This window comes from Octodon degus, unplaced genomic scaffold (assembly GCF_000260255.1).
Source record: "Octodon degus isolate 3935 unplaced genomic scaffold, OctDeg1.0 scaffold00011, whole genome shotgun sequence".
Taxonomy (NCBI): Eukaryota; Metazoa; Chordata; class Mammalia; order Rodentia; family Octodontidae; genus Octodon; species Octodon degus.
In genome coordinates, this window is record NW_004524587.1 from 5,305,773 (window position 1) to 5,330,517 (window position 24,745).

The 24,745-nt window shown below is 36.5% G+C and overlaps 1 protein-coding gene across 5 annotated transcripts in view; it reads right to left on the reverse strand.

Moving 5' to 3' along the window:
- Positions 1-24,745, reverse strand: part of Cntnap4 (contactin associated protein like 4) — a 236,333-nt gene that overhangs the window by 7,442 nt on the left and 204,146 nt on the right. For 4 of the 5 annotated variants that reach the window (XM_023709353.1, XM_023709356.1, XM_023709355.1 and 1 more), the window contains 4 exons: positions 17,993-18,232; positions 15,899-16,123; positions 14,247-14,380; positions 13,341-13,428 (listed from right to left, as the gene is read on the reverse strand). In XM_023709353.1, the coding sequence (XP_023565121.1) occupies positions 13,341-13,428; positions 14,247-14,380; positions 15,899-16,123; positions 17,993-18,232 (687 nt within the window). The remainder of the gene's footprint in view (positions 1-13,340; positions 13,429-14,246; positions 14,381-15,898; positions 16,124-17,992; positions 18,233-24,745) is intronic. The other variant, XM_023709357.1, reaches the window with a different exon arrangement.

Sequence of the window (24,745 nt, forward strand, 5' to 3'; positions counted from 1 at the left end):
ATGTTATTTGCTTATTATTTCTTGCCTATGTCTTGTAATATGAGAAACTACTTTGGCAATAACAACACACAATGTACTAACCATTGTTACTCTCCTAAAATCTTGTTTTGAGATTTTGTACCACTGTTTTTATTTTTTTTCTTTCTTTAAAATAAAAATAACTGATGTCAATAAAAAAAAAGAAAAAGAAAAAGATTTGGTCCAGCTAAAAGCTTTCTGATACTTTACAGTCCCATGATGCACAATCATCATGTAAGAAGCCATACTCCACAGTTATTGGCATGTCTTCTTAATGACTCTGGTACAGCACTAAGAATATTAATGCCTCGCTTGTCTCTCTTCCTGTTATAACTGCAAACTATTATTTAGAAGTATGCTTGTGCCGTTCATAAAGAGATAACCCCTCTTCCAATGAGTTTAGTTAGTATTTGACTGCTGTGGAACAGAGATTGGTTGGGATGCTTTAAAATAATTCATTATATCCTAACAAATAAATCATCCTCCCTGTTAATTGTTTAGCAAGGTTAAAATCTATTAGATGTTCAAGTGTTACTAGACTACTAGATGACTGTCCATTCATCTACCGAGTACAGTCACAACATAGCACAATTACTCACCTTTATACTTTCACCTATGTGGACACAGATAAAATTAATTTTTGGCTCTCTTTTTCAAAAAGAAGTAATAGTTATTAAGCATTTAATGACTGCAGATTGTATACTAGTCACTATTTTACGGGATTCAAATGCTATTTTTTCAATTTATGGTAGTCACATGAGTAACTCATTCCAGTCATGCAGATAAGAAACAGACTCAGAATTCCCATTATTTTTTTCTGAGATCACATGTTGAAATCATTTACAGGACCCCAATCCTTCTGGACACAAAGTCCCAGATGGTTTAAGAATCATTTTAGGCTTGAGATACTGATTATATCCTCTACAGTGTCTTCTTCAATTTCAGTTTTGGTGCTTTGTTTTTGTTTTTTGTTTGCCTGAATGCTACATTTTAAGTAACTCTGAACATCATAAAACTGATGAAGCCTGTCTTTTCTTGTTGTATCTAGAATTTTGTACATTTTCTTTGGTTCCATTTTCTTTTATATTTTATACCTAATAATGAAAATACTGATTATGCACTTAGTATGGTGACAATCATTCTCTTTAAAAAGAAACCTGAAGATTAGAAAGACTGCATCCCTTTCTGTTGTGAGCTTTAATCATTTCCAGAGAGTTCATTGTATCATTGTTAATTAGCCATACACTTATGGGCTTGTGTGGGAAATCTCAACACCAGTTGTAGAAAGACTTAATGGATCTCTTTCAATAAAAGCAGAAGAGAAAAGGAATTGAGTAGCTCCACACTCATTGCTGTTCAGTGAACAGACTCAGACATAAGACATTCCAGCCCAGGCATTCAGTTTCTGTAGGCCGCATCTAACCTCCTGAGCGCTCCTGTCTCCCTAAACAAGGAGAGCATAGGAGTGCTTCACTATGGCTTGCATACATGGCCCTGTGAGCTCCTTTGACACATGGCTGACCTTCCACACTCCACATTCTGCTCAGCAGCTTCAGAGAAGCAACTTTGCAACCACGCTGAGAAACAGAGAAATACCAGTCCACTACCACAGCAGCCACTTGTTCCAATGGACACACAGTCAGCCTTCCATCTTTGTGGATCCATATCTGCCAATTCAATTTGAAATCAGATATTGGGAAGAAATATCGGCTTTAAATAAATGGCATCTGCACCAAACATGTACAGGCTTTTTATCTTGTCATTATTCCCCAAATAATATGGTATCATGACTATTTACATTGCATTAGGCATATGTAATCCAAAGATGCCATCCAGCATATTGGAGATACACATCAGTTCTAAGCAAATACTATGTCATTTTTTGCAAAGCACTTGTGGATTTGGGGTATCAACATAAAATGTTCTGAAACAAATGTCCCATAGATATGAGGATATAACTGTATATTCAAATCTATGCTTTTAGGAAAAAATGCATTCTTGTATGGGAAATTTTTTAGCTATAATGATAAAAAAGAAATACATTTTTATAGCTGCATAGTCAGGACAGTTCTTTTTATAGTTCTTCCACAAGGTTAAACTATTGGACAAAATTTCTACAGGCTTGTAAAATATTCTTTCTTTCGAGTCAAAAATGCACTCAAGATTTACTATTCTATTTAAAAAAAATCTGATGTGAAGCATATTTCTAAAACCTCACATTTACAAATTGAATACACCTTTCCTCCTTAAAAATTAGTATACAAAAATTTAAATTTTAAAACCTAAAATGGGAAGCAGTCAACTAGTATTTATTGTTCTCAGAGCTAAGAATACAGCAAACAAATTCTCTACAGTTTGGGCATCTTAGAGTTTATTGGGGAAGGAAAGACCATAAATGTAGAAACAAACTCAATGAGAATTTTGAAGACTTATGATGCTGCGAGGAAAATGCCCTGAACAACATGATGGAGTGTATCTGGGACAGGAAATTATCTTGATGCATTGGGTTGTTTTTAGTGTTTATTTTAAGGATGACTCTTCACAGCCCTATTTTTCTAGTACTTATGGATACTACTACCACATCTTTTGGCTCGATTACTTCTTTTTAAAATTTGTGAGATTCCTTATCATTTTTGTCACCTCTATCAGATTGTTCCTAGGGGTGTGTATGTGTGTATGTGTGTGTGTGTGTGTGTGCGTAGGGGTGAGTGACTCACCCCTACACACACACACACACACACACACACACACACACACACACATATTTGTCTCTCTCAATATTCTGCAGACAATATGGTGAGTTCTTTCCAGCTGCACATGCTAAGTTTTACTTGGCTTGGAAATTTTCCTGTATTGTGAATGCAACTATTATTTCCCTTTTGCCCTTTTTATCCTTCTAGAATGCCATTTATTCACATTAGGCCTCCTCTGTGTATTCTCCAAATCTGTTTTAATTTCCCTCCTGATTTTCATAGGGGACTTATTCCTGTGTGAGCCAAATGCTTTTCATTTACTTGATCTTCCAGGTGATAAATTCAAGTATCAATAAAGGTCATTCCTTCCAGTTGAGTTTCTTAGTTTCAGAAAAAAAAAATCATATTTGTTACTCCCTCAAAGTCCTTCAAGGCTTTACTCAAATTAAGTTAAATTTCTCTTTCTACATTTCATTCATGTCATGCTCTACCTCCTTGAATAGCTTTGCTTTCATTGAAACTAGTTGCTTGGTGGGGTGGTTGCCCTTTGGTTGGTGTTAAATCTTTTAAAGGATGGAGTTTGTTTTAAGCCTGCTCACTGTTGCTCAATTCCTTCCTGCTGCAGGGAGCTGATATCCAGAGAATGCAAAGCCACTGTCTGTGGACATAACCTGGCAGACAGGGGCAGCCAGAAATCCCAGAAGTCTCTCCTCTGCACCAAACCTCAGATTAGAAAGGACACAGTTCACATCACAGGTCACCCTCAGCTCCTTTAATGCTGCTCTTTCTCTTCAGGGTTCAAAGAATTCTGTACCCTGTGTAGACAATTCACACAGTTCAAATTTTTCTCCCTGAGACTTTCCTAGGATGGTCAGCCTCTACTTACTCCAACACTTCAAGTCCGAGAGTCAGGAGTTTCCAGATTCATTCCTCCTGGTGAGCTGGGCCAGCAACTCTCTCTTTCAGGACCAGTGATGGGCTACAATTAGCACTGGGAGTGGAAAGAGACTGCAAGGGACTTAGCAGCCACCTTCCCACAGCTGAATTCAGAATAACCAAATAGCCATAACCCAGCTACTTAACATAGCTTTAGAAACACATAGTGTTATCTATCTGCCTTGACAATTATGCTTATATTGCTAATGAGCAAAAAAGGAGACATCTTTCCTCTTATTTGATTCCTAAAATGCCAACATAGTGTAAAGGCTAGAAAAAGAAAGGTGGAGGAAGGAATGGAAGACAGATGTCTTCTTCATCACAGAAATCCTGAGGAGATAATTATGTTTTGGATGGCTTTGCTTAGAAAAGTCTTTAACTGACCTAGATTTCTGTGGGTCTTACCTATTAAAAAAGAAGCCTCAATTGTATATGCCATTCAAGAGCATGACATTTTCTGGTATACGGAAGAAACCTCTTAACAAAAGGTCTACAAGAAAAAAGCAGTACCAAGAAATTGGAATTTGTTGGGGACCTGCTGGTTAGCTCCGTTGTTTAAGCACCTGCTTACGCAAATGCAGTCAGTCAGGCCCTGGATATGCAATTTGATCCTTGGACCCGCCCTTAAGGCAGCCTGAGCAAGCAAAAAAAAAAAAATTAAAGAATTAAAATATCAGTTATATATGGTTAGATTTTTAGACTTATGTGTAAACATAAGTTTATAATTCTTTATGCCTATTTTTAAAATATATTCTAATTTTTAAATGTTTTTTCATCATATTCTGTAGGGACTTAAAGTTCACCATATCAATACTTGATGAAAAATACCTGTTCCATATTATGCCTAAGATGTTTGATATGCAGACAGATAGTGAGGTTAAGTTTAACAGCCTAAGTTGTATGGTAATGGCAATAAGTTTGTCTTCTGGATGGTTAACAACCTAAGTTTGCAGACCAAATTAGAGAAAAAGGAGGGCTGCAAGGAAAGCCAACTTTTTGGCCCTAGACTTCCAAGGTCAATTAAGACTCAGGACATATGAGAACTTGTACTATTACATCATGTAACTCAGTAGTGTCTCAAATTTTCTGATCAAGGAGATTATGGGGCCAAATGGGAAAGTGATCGATGATATAGAGTGGGCCTAAGGAGAGTCACATGGGGAGAAGACATTCTCTCAGGCTTTCACAGAGAGCACATTGGCCAAGCAATGGCCGTGACTCATCCACATGGCTGACACTGATGAAGGTTCTACAATCTGAGGTACAGGATCTCAGGATAAATCTTGAGGGCATTTCACTGACCTTATTAGATCCAAAAGCTACAACTCTTGTTTCATAAGTCCTGCTTTACCTTGGTCTTAACCATCCAGCAGAAAAGTATAAAAATGAAATATAAGAAGTAAAGCCATGGTGTTAGGTTGAGCTATAGGGGACTCAGGTCAACAATTTCTGACATAGCCAATCAAGCAGAAGACCCAATACTATTATGGGCTACTGAACTCTTTTAGAATATTTTGCTGAGTTTACACACCTATAATATTCAAATAACGGAACTTAACAAAAAAAAGGGGATGCAGGTGAATGTCCATTTTGTATCTGTGTATTCAAAGTGGTTAGAATAGATATATAGTTACATTCTTTTAATGAATAGAGGGATTTCTTCTAATGGTGTTTGTAAATAGGATATCATGTCCGCATCTTGTACGGCAATTAACCACTAGGAAGAATGCATGCAATGTGTTAATTATTGAAACTGTCCTACCAATTTGATTTGAAACTGTCTAATTGCTATTTGTTAATAAAACTATGGAAAAAAATAAAATAAAAAAGTAAAGAATTAAAATATATTAAAAAATAGCCATCTCTGACAAAATTAAATGAAAAAGGGGGATACAAATGAAGGACCATTTTGTACCTGTATATACAAAATAGTTAGGTTAGATATACAGCTACTTTCTCTTAACTCAGTGAGAAGTAAGATTTGTACTAATAGTGTATGGACAAGATATCATGTCTGCATTTTGTACTATGAATAACTACTATGAAGACAACAATATGCAATGTATTAATTATTGTAACTGTCCTACTATCCTGTTCTGAAACTGTCTCATTACTATTTGTTTCTCAACAAAATTAAATAAATAAATAAATAAATAATAGAATTTGCTAGTGTGCCTCTCTATTATATAGAAAGGACTTCTTCTGGGAAGGTATGACATGTGAATGTAAGACCAATTACAAGGCGTACTTTATGAAATTTCTCGTGGCTCTTATAACTAAAAATACATAAAGAAAAAATATAAAACCGTGGTAAACAAGTGCAAAAACCTTATAATGTCATACCTATGACAAGAGGCCATGTTTTGAATAAGAAAGGATTTTGATATTTTTAAGCCATAATGATAAGGAAAGTTTGCAGAAAATAATGTCACAAATCAAAGGGTGAGTTAGAATTAGAGCCAGGTAGGAGAATCTGATCATTATATAAATTACTCAGCAAGAAGAGTAAGTGGAAAAGTAAACTAGCAAATCAGACAACGAACGCCATCTAGATAAAGGAGAAACTGTCCTAAAAGTTTGTTTGATTGATTGCCAAGTCTACTACCCTGAAATGTAAGTATAGTATAACCTGACTCTTCTCAAGTACCATTTGACAAGATATTTGAAAAACTAGTGTCCTTAAACCTATTTAAATTTTCTTATGCACTGTCTTGGCTTCAAAGCAGGTTTTATTTAAAATATCATGGAAATTGAAGGCAGTTACTGAAGTTCTCTTGGAGAGACTGATTATACACCCTCTTTGTCCGTCCCCCGCCCCCCAACCACACACTTTATTTAAATCTGGCCTAAATCACCACCAAAGAACTCTTGCACTTCCTGCCTCTGCAGGCTCAGGAAAGAAAAACGATCGCTCTGGGTCATTGCCTCTAAATATACCAAAGCTGCTGCTCAGAACAAGTGAGAACCTTCGTAGGGTTTTTATTAAGTTCAGAATCTAACATAAAAATCAACCTGAGAACAGGACTTGGGACATAATTTTACAATGATTTTGGATATGAAAGGCAACGATAACAGCTGATTAATGAAAAAGGGCCACCAAGCAAGTTTATTTGATGCATACTGATACCCCCACTACCACCGTAGCACACCAACAGATTTGGTTGATGGTCTTGTGCCATTACATATTTGACATGCAAAATAACACAGAGAAGTTACAAACTTTGTTGAGCCTTTGCACAATGACTTCCAGCCCATTTTCACAACAGGTTTACCTGTATCATTATTCAGAACGTGGGCACATTATCCCTTGCTACTGTAAGATAATGCAATTGTCTCCATCAGGATTTTTTTAATGTGGTAGAATTGTAATCCAATAGAAACTTAATGAATTAGCCAAATAATTTATACCGGAATATTTCCTTTAATTGCATTTTAGAGAAATCTCTATATATATTTCCCATAAATACTTATCTTAAAAGAACACAATGACAAATCTTTCTTCTCTTTGATGACAGAACACATGTAAGTTGTAAACAGCATATTTAATAAAGAAACGACATCTGGTGCTGTTTTCTCACAAGGAAGATGAGAACAAAGGAACTGCTTCCTCTCCATCTTCCAGCACACAGTTCTACAAATGAGTCTGGGCTGGGATGATTTTTTTTTTTTTTTTACTGCAGTCACTGTTAACAAGCATGACTAGCAGATATGAAACATGAAGAAGTAATTTTTAGGAAAGAATATCAAATCGTGCTATGATGACATGGAAACCATCTCTAATGTTCCATTACACTTAACAGACAGCACAGGCTGAATTCCAATTTGCCTGCTTTTCTTCTGGCTCATCCTGAGGTGTATCCTCAGCAGAAGCCAGCCAGCACCGCCTCCCTGTGGCTGTGTCCTTCCCTCCAGGGTTCGGTGTCTGCATCCCACAGCCCATCCACTGATTTCCTCTCTCCTCTGTCCATCTCTACTCTTTGATAAATTCACAGGTGTGTGGATGTATATTTGGTTATTTCTGTCACAGACACATTTTGTGTGTGGTAATAATTAAGAAAATAAATACTGTATTTTAGAAAACATTCATGTTTTGCCCCTGCACAAAACAATTACAGGTCTGGTGTTTGGAAAAGTAAATATTTAGCTTAAAGACTTTTGCTTTTGCCATTGTTATTATACGGAAGGGAAGGAGAGCTGTTTTATCACGAGTGACTGCCAAATGAAAGTCCAACATTGAGTCTGACATCATCATCCAAGAAACGCACTTGCCCCAAAAGGCCACATGCTCGCGGCTGTCTGTTCCTCTGACAAAAATCCCAAATCCCACTTTCTAGTTTGCTCTATAATTACAATCAGGAATATGCTTCTTTTGGCATCATGAATGGTCTCTGGGTTTAGAATGTGATGTTTCTGGCCTGTGTGTTTGAATCCTGATTGGGAGAAAAAGATGTTTTGTCTATGGCCAGCTCAAAAGGATATAAATGATTGTCTGGAATTGACTACAGTCTTCCAAGGGATGAAGTCATGCTATGCTTTAAAAACAGTCTGTGATAATTTAGTTATTAAAAGAACAAACATCAAAAAAGCAATGGGCCGGATTAATCTTTTCTTTTCAAAGACTTTTAGATGATTTGTTACTTTTGTCTTATCTAAGCTGTACTTCCCTTGTAAATTGCACCTCTCAAACTGCAGCTCCACTACCCTAGGAAATGCTAAGACATATGCATACGGCCAGTGGCTGCATTTTGCCTCGGTCACCTTGCTCTTCACCTCCAGGGGCCGGAGCAAGTCTTGCACACAGGGTTTCTGCACACTGGCGGTTTCAGGGGACATCGACGTCCATCCTCGCTTTTCCTTGCTGAGTGTGCATTTCCTTTGCATTTGGCCTAAATCTGCCCTGCATGATCGAGGTGTGCTTCTTGCTTTGCAGCCTCAGAGAAGAGGAAAGGTTGCCATCAGTCACCACATCCCCTAAGCAGAAGCTACTGCTCAGCATAAGTGAAATGCTTGCTAGGATTTTATTATTATTATTATTATTATTATTATTATTATTATTATTTTGTATTTAGGACAGGGTGCACAGGATCTCACAGTGCAGATTGGACTTGTAGTGATCTGCCTGTTTACAGCTTCCCAAGTGCTAGGATTACAGGAGCGCATCACCATGTCCAGTCTCAATCCCTGTTTTAGTGCGCCCCAGGGGCGGGGTGGGTAAGGTAGGTCCAGGGATTAAACTCTTGGTCCCTGCCTCTGCCTAAGCAGGTGCTTTAATCTGCTGAGCTATTTGGCCGGCCCTAGGATTTTATTTAAATAAATTATAAGACTACTCCAATTTATAACATTATCCTGGCATATGACTCTGAGTTTAACTCTCTGAGTAATGATGAAAAGTAAAGATAATATAATCTACTGATGGTGAGGTTATAAGAAGTGAGCTGCTTGGCTGAAACCTGGCTCTTCCCACCATGGCTCTGAACTACCTGCACAGTAATGTTCCCATAGTTACTGAGCTGCTCTATGTTTTAAGTATACAAGGGAGTTAGAGATCAGTATGGTAGCATGGTTCAGGGTGATACTGATTTTTAATGTATTTTGCTCATATCTACTATTTTTATGTTTAACAGTGACAGTGACTCAAAATGATCACCAAATGTCTTCCTCATTTTAAGAAAATGGTACTGGAGAAAATCAAGAGAGAACAGGCATTTTAATTATTTCTGGATTTTTGGCCGATGTTCAAATTTTTAAGCCTTTTCATTAAAAATATAGGCAAACTACAACACACACACACACACACAGAGGTATGCACATGCACATGTTGATGTTTCTAAAGTAATATTTTAAAAAGAAGTATATCTTAATATATTTTAATTTGGAGGATAATTTGGGACTATTTTATCAAAAGCAGCATCAGGGTACATTGTAATGAATTAGATACATAGGACCATGATATAATGATATGAGTCCCCAGTACCCATAAGCTCTGTAGGGACAGAGGTACTGTTCACCTTTCTTAGGAGTATTCGCTATACATTTAAGGGGATTCCCAAAGTAAATGTTCAATCAGTAGATGAAATGGGCTCACAAAAGTGAGAAACACCTTTGATAAACACGAGGCTGTAACAACGCGCGATCTAGCTAGAAGTGCTCGTCTGCCAGCTCTGACATCGGTTTTCTACCTGTGCAAGGTTATGCTTCCCGTGGGCTGCTCCCAGCGAGTGGCGCATCCCAGAGGACACTCTGAGAGGGGCTTATTCCTGGGCAGAAGAGGACACCTCTGATATTGATCCAAGCGTTCCCTGAAGACTGCATAAGTGTATCTTAGCAGAGTAGTCTGCTGTGCTTCTGTCTGATCTTTTCTCCCTGCCTCTTCACCTGGGGAGGAGTTACACGACCCAGCCAGCCTTGGCCTTTCACTCCCCATTTTCTCTTATGTAAGTGCTTTCTTAAAAGTCTTTGGCAGCTGTGTCACAGATGACCTCAGCTAACACAGCAGGTCAATTCAAAATTGGGTGATGATTTTTGAAAAATTATTAGCTCCTCTATTCAACCATCTTATTGATTTTCCTTACTATAAGTGAATATATTACATAATAACATAGTAATAGACTCTCTGATGTTTATAATGAATTCATGAACCACAAAAAATAATTAGCTTCTTTTGAATTACAAGCAATTAGTCCTGCATCAAGATCCACACGTTACACACATGTTAAATGAATGATCACTTATACTTTAGGCAGAATGAATTGATTCAGAATATAGACTTCATTGCTCTATATGGACTTTAATCTTATTTTCCAACATGAGTGATATGCATTTGAATAATATACAACCTGAATAAAAACATGAACATCATTAATTCCATACTAATAACCCATTTCATTGGCAAAAAGGAAAACATATATTAAATGTCATTCTGTTTAGTTAATCCGTTTCTCCTCCCGTGATCCAAATCAGTTTCTTAGTTATAGTATGATATGGCTAACATATTTCTACTGATACAAATATTATCATCAGTGATGGTCATTAAATTTGAAGATAACAATATGATTGTTACCAATATCACACATTACAGTTAGAGTTTTCGGTCTTACACACTTTAGGTAGGTGCCTCATTTCACAACTTCACAAAAGAAAGCTCTTAAGATCAGGGGTTGTTTCATTTATTGGCATTTTTCATTACTTTGTGCCAGAGCTTATGGTATATCTTGCACCAAGAATCCACGTAATATGTCATCTTGGTATCAGGAATGTAGTATCAGCTCACAAACCCACACACTGATAGCATCTAGTGATGCGGAGACGGGGAGAGTTTCTCCCACGCTACCACTTGCCCATGTTTCTATGAATAGCAACACAAGTTAAGAGCAAGTCAGCACTTGGAAGACAGAACAGGGAGCAAAGCTTAATATTTTGTAAAGATTTTCAAGCAGACTGTCTACAGCAGGGGAAGAAGCTCCACCCTCTCCTATTCTCAGCTTCCTTTCACCCTGAGTCTCTTGAGAGCTTTCTTTTTCTGCCCCCTACCTCCCTTAGGCTGAAAATATAGCAGAGAGTGAACCCACAAATATGATAGACTATGATTTTTATGTTGTTGTTGCTTATCTGTTTATATTTGTGCCCCAGTATTTTTTTTAATTTTTGAGTTAATATGCAATAATTGTACAGATGTTATACAGTGTGATATTTCAATATATGTAAGCTGATCAAACTGAGGCAGTGTTTCTATCTCATCATCATTTCTTTGTATTTGGAGTCTAAGGTCCTCTCTTCTCATTATTCAAAAAAAAAAAAAAAAAAAAAAAACCGAGCCAGTGAAAACTATAGTCACCACACTCCAGCTGCTCCTAACTAGCTGTATTTTGATACCAATTATCCAACCTCTCCCTCTCTCTCTCTCTCTCTCCCCCAAAACCTTTCCACAACAAGAGCAAACACACAGTATTTGTCTTTCTAATTTGGGCTTATTTCACTTGATATAATGACCTTCGGTTCCATCCATTTTGCTACACAGGCCAGGATTTCATTTTTCTTAAAATTTCCTTTGGCTTCATTTGCTATCCCATCATTATACATGAAATAAAATCCTATATCATTATTTAAAAAATGACATCCAAAAGCACATTAGTCATAGGTCCAAACGTAAAGACCCCATTCATAGAGGTCAGCGCCCTTACTTCTGTACTGGTCTGCAGTACATGTTTCCCAATGGCATGCATGAAGTCAATGTCAACTTCTCCCTTTAATTGAGAGCCTAGCCATCGTGCCTATATATTTAAGATTTAGTCTAGAACTAGTACACACATGCACAGCCTGGACGTGCACACAGTATTATCTGCTAATTAGATATCAGGGGCCAGGATTTGAATCAAGGTTGAAGATACAGAATAAAGTAGAGTCACCACTTCCTGCCAAATGTGCTGACTACGTGCACATCCTGAGAGCAAATAATCTACATGCCAACCTTAAAAGTTGGGTTTATGTAAGTACACAGCGAGACACTTGGAATTTTTCAATTAAGCTTCCAAATAACTACATAGTATTCTGCGTAGATTTTTTTTTTACGTCCACCGTGGCACATGGAAGAATATTGTGACTCATGATATTTCTGCTGCTTGGAAAACAAGAGCACGTCATTCGGGTGCTCATCATATGACACGAATGCCTATAAATATTTATAAACTTAGCTATTAACCTTCTTGAAGGCCAACATTTTGATCATTCACCCATGGGTTTAATCAAACATTCTCAAGCTTCTGAGACTATGTACAGGGAACACAAGGAATGATTAATTGAGGGGCAAATAGCTGAAAAGGTCAAAACTGCAAGATTCCATTCACTATCTTGGACAAAATAGTCCAAGTTAGTGTCAAGATTCAGAATAGGAACAAAATCAGTCAGTAGGAGCATCCATCCCCATTCCTGATTGGCAAATAATAGGAAATATCAATAGCTTATAATTTAGCCATAACTAAAAGTAGCCCTTTCAAAATTTGTTTCCTCATTTTCAGTTAATCCTGGTATAAAAATGCATCCATATGTTAAAGGTAAGAGGGCAAGAGTCTGCTTCTAGTTCAGTGTTCTAATCAAAAATAATGATGAAAATAAGTCACCGTTATAATACATTTAGAATGCGTACAAACAATAACAACTGTCAACTACAACAATACAGTGAGACAAATAGGACTTAAGCCATAAACTAAAACATAGTCTCTTTCTGGAAGAAAACTAGATGCTTTTCCCTTCTAGTTCTTTTAGACTTTATCTTGGTTGTATCATGAGATTCATGTCTGTACATTTGACAGTCGATTGATACAGACCTTGTGTTTCTACCTTCATCTGATATTTCTGAAGTGTGAAAACAAAGTTGTATTTCATTATGCTGGACTGACACATGACAGAGACCAGAGCGACTTTACTGTCAAAGAAGGATGCTTGATCATCTTATAAGAAGTCACTATTTATTGATTCATTATTATAGAAACATGCCTTATCTTCATCATTACTCAAGGCATAATTAAATAAGCGAGAGATTTCTCTAGTATTGGAGACTGCATGCATGTGTGTGTGTGCATGCATGTGTGCATGTGCGTGTGTGTGTGTCTGTGTGTGTGTGTGTGTATGGGATGTGATTCTTCTGACCTAAACTTACATGTCATGACTTGGAGAAAGGCTGTTTCTTTCACTTACCTAAAATCCTGCCCAGTACCAGAGATTTGACTGCAGTGAACTCCGTCCCCGATGACAGGTATACCTGTCTCCTGACATTCTCATCAATCTACAGAATGAGATCCAAAAGGGTGCCATTTTGTTGAAGAAAGAACAGAAAGAAAAAAAAAAGAATGAAACAGAAAGGGATAAAAGAAGCAATTGTTAGTACTATTGCCTTAAAGTGTTTTTAAAAATAAATTTAAGACTTGGATGTCTTAAAAAGTAAGCATTCTTTTCTGCACTATACTCAGATACCATCTTGCCCCAACTGTTACCCCTTTATATCTTTTTATTTTCCTGTGCTACTTAAGAAATTCAAAATTGGTGAAGTCAACCAAAACTTAAGAGGTATTTTCTGCCTCAGCATTTTACTTAGCTTGGTATTTTTACAGGAGTCATGCAGCTAGGAAATTTTCTTCTGCGTAGAGATGATACATCAGGGCTTTTCCTTAAAAGCTGTGAGAGTGAATAATTTCACTTTTTCTGCTGTGACTCACACCCTTTTAAAAAAATTGTTCTGAAAACACAATCATAATTTTCTGCTCTAGAATTATCGTTGCATTTCCACCCGTCCTGTAAGTAGATGGGTTTTCTTGGACTGGAATTGGGCCCATCAGAAGTGCACGATGACACATGGGACATCACTTCCCCCCTGAGCAGAATAAAACCGGTAAGGAAGGTCAGGCATCTTGAGTAGGAAGGAGACTAGGTAATCATATCTCGGCCAGAAGCTCACTGCTTAAAAAACTACATTTGATGACTGATCGTCAAATACCACTAAGATGTGTCTTTGCTTATTCTACTCGCGATCAAATTTCTACTATAAATGCTCCACGCTGAGGATTCACTGTCCCAGAGTACCTTCTGGCCAGTTTTCCACATTACCTCCACAACGACCACTCCTTCTTCTCGGTTAATCTTTACGTGGTGAAGTTGCCCGTCAGCCATGTTTTTAAAATCAAAGTTAATAACATCAGGCTCTTGGTATCTATTTAGCTTGTACCTTATTTGCAAACTTCCTAAAGCAGGAAAAGAAATTACGTTTTTAGTAAACGTGTTTTGAAAACTATTTATAAAAACTTAGAGTCCTTTTATTATTATTATTTGCTCCCAGAGGAAAGCTCACATTCCTTTAGATGTACCCTCTAAGCATAGCTCCTAAATGTCACTTTCTATGTGAAATTACAATATTTTCAACATCAAGACCAAGCATATTGCTCCTAAGCCATCTCTTTTCTGCAAATCTTTAATTTTCATTCCTTCATATTAATCCTCAGATTAAATGCATGCAAATTTCTGTACTAGTCTTAACTTCAGAAAAAGAAAAAGAAGACTAAGTATTGCTAAAATGCAAACTGTTATGAAAAAATGCAATAAAATTCTCTTTCCATAATCTTGCATTTTTAAAATATAGATCTCACACTCCTAAAAGACAATTAACTAATGGAAATATTAGTAGAAAATGTAGTTTTACTAAAGATGAGAAATATTTGCAAGTGGTCATGGACATAGACCCTCAGATTAAATTACGGTGAAATGAATAGCTTTAAACCAAACTAACCATTAGAATTAATATTTCCCAATTGCTTGCAGAGATTTTGGTTAATTTGTTTCAAGAGACACCTTATGATTTGACAAAGAAAATGTCCCAATACATAAATGAGCTGCAAGCTCAAACTGCATAATGAGTATAAATATTTTGATTGAACAATAATATTTTATTTTTCAATGTCCAGTGTCTGTGGACCATGTTTTATTTGGCTAAAATATATATATTCACATATGTATATGTTTGTTTTTCTTATACATTATATTAACTTGTAAAATTTCCAAATTTAAGCCAAATAAAGAACAAAGAAAAATAACAGTAAGCAGTTATTATGGCAATATTTTTACAGCTAAAATATTTCTCCATCCAGGTGCCACCACCCTCTGTAGGAATACCAACATTTCCCGTGACTACTTCACTGTCTAATATTAGAACCAACAGTCATTTCATGGATACTTTCTTATGCATAATGTGGGCTCATCAACACTCCCTAAATACTTCTTTCCTTTGATTGGTAGAAGATATTTATTGAACATGAAATATTTAATTCAAGATGAGCCACAAAATCAATACTCACATTCACCTGAAATAACAAAGAGCTCCTAGTAATAATAAAATATAACACACTATTATTCACATTGCCTATTCACAGTTACCACATTGATAAAAGAAACACAAGAATTGCAATCATGTTAAATAATCCTTTTAGATTAAATTTATGAAATAATACTGAAGAAGTGAAATGAATAGAACACAGAGGAACATTCATTCTTCCCCTTGTAGTCTGAAAGGTAGAACCTCAAAAACTATCCATATTACTACTGCCTTCACGTTCTAATCAATTCTCTCTGTCTTTCTCTCTCTCTCAATCTCTCTCTCTCTCTCTCTCGCTCTCGCTCTCGCTCTCGCTCTCGCTCTCCCTCTCGCTCTCGCTCTCGCTCTCCCTCTCCCTCTCCCTCTCTCTCTCTCTCATCTGAAAATCACTCACCATTTTTGGCAATGACAACTGAAAGGTATTCTTTGTAGAAAGAGCTCACATAAAGCAGTAAGCTTGGTGTTCTTGTTGTTCGGAAGCTAAATGTAATCATTTCTCTGCTCAGCTTTGCATCACCATGAAATGAAGCAGCACGGGAGCTGGAGTTTTTGCTTAAGGAGTAATTTTCTTGGAAACTGTAAATCACTGATGAGCCAGATCCAAAATATGCAGAAATCTCTAAAATAACATGTACATTTTATGTGAAAAAAATTTAACTCTAGGACCTTAGTTTTATCATTAATTGACATCTTAATATTTTTAAATCACAAATTCCACAGATCGAAGAAACAGCCTCAAACCAGAAGAACATGGTAAATTAATAGAGCCTTCATAATGGCCCTTGAAATGGCTTTATGTTAGAATGACATATAATTAATTCATTAGTATAACTTTACAATTGAAAGCTTAATGCTGTCTTAATTGAGTTCATACATAAGCCAGGCTCTTGTCCTTTACCTCCTTGAAAATCCATTTTCTTATCTAAGTTTTAATACCCATCTATTAGTTCATCCATAGGATAAACTAGTCTTCCTATAATAGGAAAGAAAGAAGCATAAAGAATACTTTTCCTTCCCAGGATCACGAAGCAAAAATTTTCTTTTTGGTCTAAATATTTTCTAAAATTCACTGTATATATACTACAAAAAAAGAAGACTAAATCTAACATTACTGTCAGAGAGGGGCAGAAAGGCATTTGCTTAGCAGGGATCAACAAAAGGAAGTATGCAATCTATTTTAAATAATTTACCAAAAGTGTAGAGTTTTGTCCATATGAGATTAATTTCTCAAACTCACACCATACACACTCAAATATATATTATGGAAATGAAGATAATAAAAGGACTAGTTGTTGAGTATGTGTTTTAGATGATACTTACTAGGTCACGTTGATGTCTCTCCTGTTTCAAGATTTTAAAAATGTTACTATGTTTCAATAAAATAAAAAGGAATGTAAAATTTTTATTATTTTTATTACCTGTTATGCACTTTTTATACACAAAGCAATATGAACATGCCAAGTAGCATTCCTAATGGCACCCAGCAAGATAAATTGAAAATTATTTATGTCTAACAACAAAGGCATGTTCTTAAGGAAGAAGCAGTGATCATAATTTCACCATTAAACATGAAAACTGCTCTAGCATGGCACCAGCAGTATGTGATTGTTATCATAAGTTAATTTTGAAATTACAGCTTCTTCTTAATAAAAGCTGATGGCTTAAAAGGTATATTTTTGCCAAGTTTTCATTAACTGATCCTGATGTTTTTCTCTGCAAATCAGGAGTTGCTTTGATTTGAAGCCAATTTGTTAAACCCCTTCAGGAAAAGGCTCAGGAGCCCAGAGACACTTCCACAAAGTAATTGAATTCAAATTAATTGGATGTCAGTTTTCTATGATAAATTATGAAAAGATAACAAATATTTGGATATCTAGAGAACTGTGTCCTGAACACTTCCTACTACACTTGATTCTTTCCTTCTGTGACACAGATCAATGAATACAACTCTATAAAACACTCTGTTCTTTCAGTTCCCCAGCAGACACTCATCCTATCATAGGACCAAATATCTGAGTATCTCCATTTTGTTACCCATTAATATTTAATAGAAAACATTTGTTTGACAAACAAACCTAAGGCTTTCTATATTCCCTTCCATTGCCGAACATTTTCATCAAAAATAACAATACATCCTCGAATAGTTTTAAAACAGAGAACTGCCAGTGGGGCAGATTGCTGGCAGTTGTATTCTCTAAGAGCATGAGCATCAGACAGAAAAAAAATAAACCAAATTGAGAAGCTCACACTTGAAAACACCTAGAGGTGACTATCTGCAGACGTATCAGCCAGAGATGCTTGAGTTTCAAGAACTGAGTCAAATATCTAAGGAATGAAATATGATTGACATTCAATAGGTGCTTTGCAAAAGAAGTTGGGAAATGAAACGGAAGTGTTTTTGTTTCAGATAGCTACACAGAAAGAACAGCCAGGTGTTCTATTCATAATAGATGAGCTTTCCTGTGAAAGAGGCTCACACTGCACTTACCATCTGAGCAGAATGGCCCGACATAGGCAGAGGAAGAGCAGTCACAGAAGAATCCGCTGGGTTTTTCTCTGCACTTCCCCCCATGGCGACACAGCTTCCCATAGCTGCCACAATGGCCTCGACAACCCGGCTGTACTCCGGGAGTCACTGTGGCTCTTTCTTCCAGATCCAGTGCTACCCCATTCAATTGCAGTGACCGGATGCAGCCCAAAAAGCCTCTCTGTCTTGTGGCTGTCCCACCTATAAGAGAAACACTGCCAATGCAAACACATTCCCAGGTGATCTATTCAGGATTGGAATGCCAAACAAATCTGAGGCCTTAGACAGAAGAACAATGATCATGGTCTAGCACAGACCCTGTTAGACAAGCAATTATTAATTTGTAGAAATAGAATTTGGGGCCAACTGACTTCAGGAAGAATCAACAGGGCCAGCTTTGGTGGTGATTGCTGTAACCCCAGTACTCTAGGGGGCTGACACAAGAGGATAGGTGCAACTTCAAGGTGAGTCTGAGCTACGGAAAGAGATGTCATCTCAAAAACACATACCACACATACCGTACAAGAAAAGATACAACATGAATTCTGTGTAGTTTGGAAGTTGTTACAAATTTGTTTTCTAAAAATAGTTTATTACGCTTTAAATTGAGAGCTTCTTACGAGTCTCTTTATTGCAAACAACAAAATAAAGGCCAGATCTTATTTCTGTTTCAAAGAATGACATGCACTGCAATTTTAGTACACACTTTTCAGTGTCTGTTGTTGTTGTTGTTGTTGTGTGGTTGTTGTTGCCATCATCCTTATTTCAGCAGTTCTTATAGTCTAAGTATGCCCTGAAACCTGATGTGAGTCTGATAGCTTTAGCTCTGAGAATTATGAAAGAGTCCTTGAACTTGTCCATCTCACCTGTGCATTGATAGGGTCTTTTGCTTCTATTCATTTGTCAAAGTAACAGGAATTGAATGTCTTATTATTTATTCTGGTGTATTTGCCATTGCTACTTTTTTTTAAATTCTTGCCTAGTGTACCTTGTGTTATGCTTGGGAAACACAAAAATGAGGAATGGTATTGATGAAGAAATAGTGACAAGTGTCTGCCAAATACATATCTATATTTATCAAGTCATCCTTGAAGAGTCTATGATATTTGGGTGTAATCAGACATCATTTTCCTATGGTGGAGGTACTCAAGCTTTAAGGCAGATGAGTATCACACACAAGTCATCTTTAACATAGAGACCCAAGGGCCAAGGCTATGGTCCAAAACTAGATTTGTGAATTTCAAAGGCCAGCAAGCCTCACATGTGATTCATGCCTAAAAGATTCCTTGACCACCATTTTGTAAGCACTGATAGGAGCATAAGCCCCAGCTGAAATTACATGAAAAATTGAGAGCAGAGATATCCTAAGTTAGTACTCAGAAGGCGAAGTTGGTAAGGTTAACAGGATCTATCATGGCTGATTAGGGGCAAAAATATAGTATTTGAACCTTAAAATATATTATTTGATCAATGAGTCAAAGCACTGGTTCTCTGAAAATATAAAAATAAACTCTTCACCAACCTTAGCAAATAAGGGAAAGAAAAACCCCATGTCAAAGCAATCAGAAATGAAAAAAAGTATAATCACAAAAATCCAGAGGATTATAAGCAAACAGTGTGAAACTCTGTATTCTAGGAAATTGAAGAATCTAGAAGAAATAGATTCCTAGATATGTGAATTACCAAAACCAAATCAATAAGAAACAAAACCCGAGCAATTCAAAAGTAGGCAATGAAGTTTAGGCAGTAATAAAAACTTATGAAATAAGAAAAGCTCAGGATCCAACTGACTCACTATCGAATTTCACCTGAATTAATGACAGTGCCCCTCCAACCCTTTCATGAAATTGAAAGGGAAGGAAGACTGTCAATCTCACTCCTTGAAGTTAACATTATTCTGGTATCAAAGCCAAACGACTTTTTAAAAAAAAAAACTAATCTACCGACTAATTTCCCTTTACATGAACGTAAATATAAAAATCTTCAACAAGATACTTGTGAAAAGATTATAATGAATCAATAAGAAGATAACATATTATCACCAATAAAGATCACCACCATCCCATGTATGCAAGAATGTTTCAGAGTACATAAATAAATAAATGTAATTTACCACATAAATAGAAGCAAGGATAAAATCATGCAACAATATCAATAGATGAAGAAAATCCTTTGATAAAATACAACATCCATTCATAATATTGAAAAAATCTCTATTAAAAATTGGCATGAAAAATCTTACCTTAAATTAATGAAAGCCACTATGAGCCTAGTCAATATAAAAAAAATTGAAAGCACTACCTCAAAAATCTGGAACACTCAGCAAAATATTCTAAAATTTTGCTGAGTTTACACACCTATAATATTCAACAACGGAACTTAAAAAAAAATTGGGGTATAACTATGAATGTCCATTTTGTATCTGTGTATTCAAAGTGGTTGGGATAGATATATAGTTGCATTCTCTTAATGAATAGAATGATTTTTTCTAATGGTGTTTGTAAGTAGGATCACAAGTCTGCATCTTGTACAGCAATTAACCACTAAGAAGAATATATGCAGTGTATTATTTGTTGAAACTATACTTTCGATTTGATTTGAAACTGTCTCATTGCTATATGCTTATCAATAAAACTTTGAAAAGAAAAAAAAATCTGGAACAACAAGACTCCTGTTCACTATAGTATTTAAAAAAATTAGCTACAGACATCAAGCAAGAAAAGCAAATCGATGAGATTCATATAGGAAAGGTAGACATCAAACACCTTTGGTAAGATGGCATTACCAGGGCCGTACAATAAGCACTTCCCGGGCAAGCACAAGGGCCTGAGTTCAATCCCCGGTTCCGAAAAAAAAAAAAAAAAGACATTACTGTTTACATAGAAGATCCAAAAACACTCCAGAAAGAGACTCTTAGAACTAATAAACAAATTCAGCAAGGTGATGGGATCCAAAATATGCACAAAATTTCAATAGTATTCCTATACATCAAGTATGAACCTATTGAAGAAATCAGAAAAACAATCCCACTAGCAATCGCTTCAGAAAAAATCAAATGCTTAAGAGTTAAGCTAAACAGATAAGTGAAAGATTTCTTTTTTTGTTTTATTATTTTTTTTACTTTCAAAGAGGATACAACATGGTATTAAAACAGAAAGAATTATAAGTGATGCAAAATTTCATTTAACATAGTAATACGAATTCCACAGTGTTTCTTGTAATGCATAGGGTTGTGTTCCAATCAGCTATTCATGTTACCAGATATATACATGCAAAATTGGAAGATAGAAAAAATAAAGAAACATATAAAAAATTAAAAAGAGAGAAAGTACAAACAGTTGAAAAAACAAAACAAAGCAAATTAAGCACTATCTTCCCCTTTTCCACAGACCAGCAGAAATGCACAATACAGTTATCCAAACCACCCTGCTTACATACATAGGTATAACTCTTTCCCTTACTGCCAGGAAAAAGGAATGAACTTATTAAAAAGGAAAGAGTCACTGGGTTGTTTTCTATTTTTAAAGAGAATACAAAAAAATAGTTTTTAAAGCAAAACATAAAAAGTAAAGCCATATTAATATGCCAAGCTGTAAAAGGCTCAAGTCAACAACTTCTGACATTGTAAGTCCTATGGATAACCCACTACTATTATGGACTACTGGATTATATTGGATTATTTTGCTGAATTCACGCACCTACTATATTTAAATGGCAATAGAATACCCATCTCTGATAAAACTAAACAAAAAAAGGGATACAAAGAAGGACCAGTTTGTATCTGTATATACAAAATAGTTAGGATAGATATACAACTACTTTCTCTTAATTCAATGAGAAGAAAGATTTGCACTCATAGTGATTGGACAGGATGTCATGTTTGCATCTTGTACTATGAATAACCACTCTGAAGACAACAATATGCAATGTATTAATTATTGAAACTGTCCTACAAATCAATTTTGGATTTTTGGTGGAACCGGGGATTGAACTCAGGCCCTTGCGCTTGCCAGGGAAGCACTTATTCCATTTCTGGATGGTTGTTAACCATCCAGAAGACAAGCTTATTGCTATTACCATACAACCTAGGCTGTTAAGTTTAACCTCACTATCTGTCTGAATATCAAACATCTTAGGCATAACATGGAACAGGTATTTTTCATCAAGTGTTGATATGCTGAACTTTAAGTCCCTATAGAATATGATGAAAAAACATTTTAAAAAACTAAAATATATCTTAAAAATAGTCATAAAGAGTTATATAATTCAGAAATCTAACTATATACAACCTTGAAGCAGGACAGTCCCACAACATTCCTTTTCCTGTCTCCTGCCTTCATTCACCATCCCCTACTTTTTGAACAGTCATCTACCCTAGAGACAGCACGACAGCAACTGGCATGTCATGACAAGCAGCCCGTATTCAGAAGACCAGAATGACAGGCACTGCAAGCATGAACCTACTATTACAAATTGCCACCTTCAGTGCAGTTGCTTAGTTCACAGGTGTCTGTATATATAGTTAGTCAGGGTGAGAATCTTTCCAATTAACTGAAAGATTCAAAAATCTGAAGATTCTCAGGATCATTGCCTTACCCATCTTCTACATATAACAGTATGGCTTGCCCTTGTCATGTTTCCTAGCTCTTCTCCTTGCTCTCTTTTCATTGTCTAGTCCTCAAATTCTTGCTTTCCTTTTAGTTGTATTATACCTTTCTATTTGTACTTCTTCTTTTGAGTTCTTATGCTAGGGAAACTATACAATATTTACACATGTGTGTCTGGTTTATTTCACTTATGAGTATATCTTTAAGTGGCATCCACTTCAATATAAAGGCTATTCTGATATATATATATATATATATATATATATATTGCTGGATCTCACTATGCAGCTTAGACTCATGGTGGTTTTCCTGCTTTCAACCTCCCCAGCTATGGGATTATAGGCATGCACTACCATGCCCAGATTCTGGCCAGCTCAGCACACCCTAGGGGCAGGGCTGGTGGGACATGGTACTGGGGATCAAACAGTGGTCCTTGCACTTGCCTAAGCTTGGCTGAGCAGATGCTTTAGTCTGTTGAGATGTCTCTCTGGTTCAAGTATTCTGTTTTAATCTAGTCTATTTCCTAAATCATAAAGCCTCAGAAAAAGAGAGATGTGGACTTAGAGCTGCCAGAGCTGGGGAGGGAAACAGATGTTTGTTGAGAATCCATTCTTGCTTGTTGAGAAGAATCTGAAAGTTAGAAACCTGAAAGTTAGAAAAAAGAAAAATCTGGAATATATTAAAATTAAGAACTTCTGCTCATCAAAACATATTCTTCTCCCCTCCAAAGATGCTTAGGACCCTGAGACTGAGAATGCAGAGAAAACCCATATTTTAAAATAAATGAATCAGACATTTGTGAGTAATGAAATATCATGGAGAATGAATCCTGGAGAACTTTACCCTGGGGTACTACAATTACTTAGAGTTCAGGCTCATAAACATGGTGTTCTCTGTCCAAGACATTGTATTTAAATTGTGTTATTCAAACTGCTTCAGCTTTCGTAAATCGTACCTCTTCAGGCAGGGGTACAAAGGTCTTCAGTGTGTGGGTCACAGTTTGTATTTATAAATTCAGAGGCAGGATGATGTGCAGTCAGACATAGTCTGATCTTAGGTTATCAGGTCATGACCAGTAAATACTTGCTTTCATCCTGAGGTTTAGAGTAGCTAGCAATCTGCTTCTTTAATCCCTCCTCCATTTAGCGAATATCTTATCATTCCTGAAGTCTTCATTGTTCTCCTTTTCTGGACTTTTCTTTCCACATCAAGCTGCTAAGCATCTTAGCCTCATGCTCCTCTGGCCCCTCACATGCTAACTCAACTCCATGAGTGCCTAAGGCTCCAAGTCTTTGAACAGGGTTCTTTGGGCACCCTTGCTGGAGTTCCCTCCCCTGGATGAGGAGGCCTGCAGTCTGTTCTACCTTTGGCACAAGAAACTTTAGCAGAGGGCTGGTGTGAAGTCTGGATTAGAGACGTTTCCCTAGTGTATTTCATAGACTTCATCTAATAGTACATTAAATCATGAAATACAGTCTACATTGGACAGTAGCAAAATCACTTCATTATGCATTTGTTGCCCTGAAGCAACACCATGGCTCTTATTCAGGGGCTTACCTCATTCTGCCAGTAGAATAATAATAACCAATAACTTGGAGTCCAAAAAGTCAATGTGGTCCATTCTTAACTACTCTAATTTATTTTTTTGTTTGTTTTGAAAGATGAAGAACTCAAAGGATAGCGAGGTTCAGGGATTTTCCCAGGTGCAACCAAAGAAGTGCAAGAATAAATATATTTAGTTAGAAGCAAAGGTTGATTAAAACCCAGAGGATGCTTTCACTGTAAGGTAGACCCTTTTATCTCCAAAGTAAACTATGGTCAGAAAGGTAAGTCTTTTCTTTCTCCTACATCTCAGGTCACCTTGAGCTTGAATGGCTTTTAAACCCTCCAACCTTTGTTTGGCAGTTCTTTACAGGTGCTGTGCCTGTCACTAGGGGTATGGAGTCACATTCAGGTGATTATACACTCAGAGCTTACAGCCTAGGAATACATTCAGGCAGGGAAACACATGATTCCCTCGTGGTGTTAATAGTGGAAACAGATAAAAAGTGGAGAAGAATACTAGAGGATAGGGCTACTGAGAAAAACAACAACAACAACAACAAAT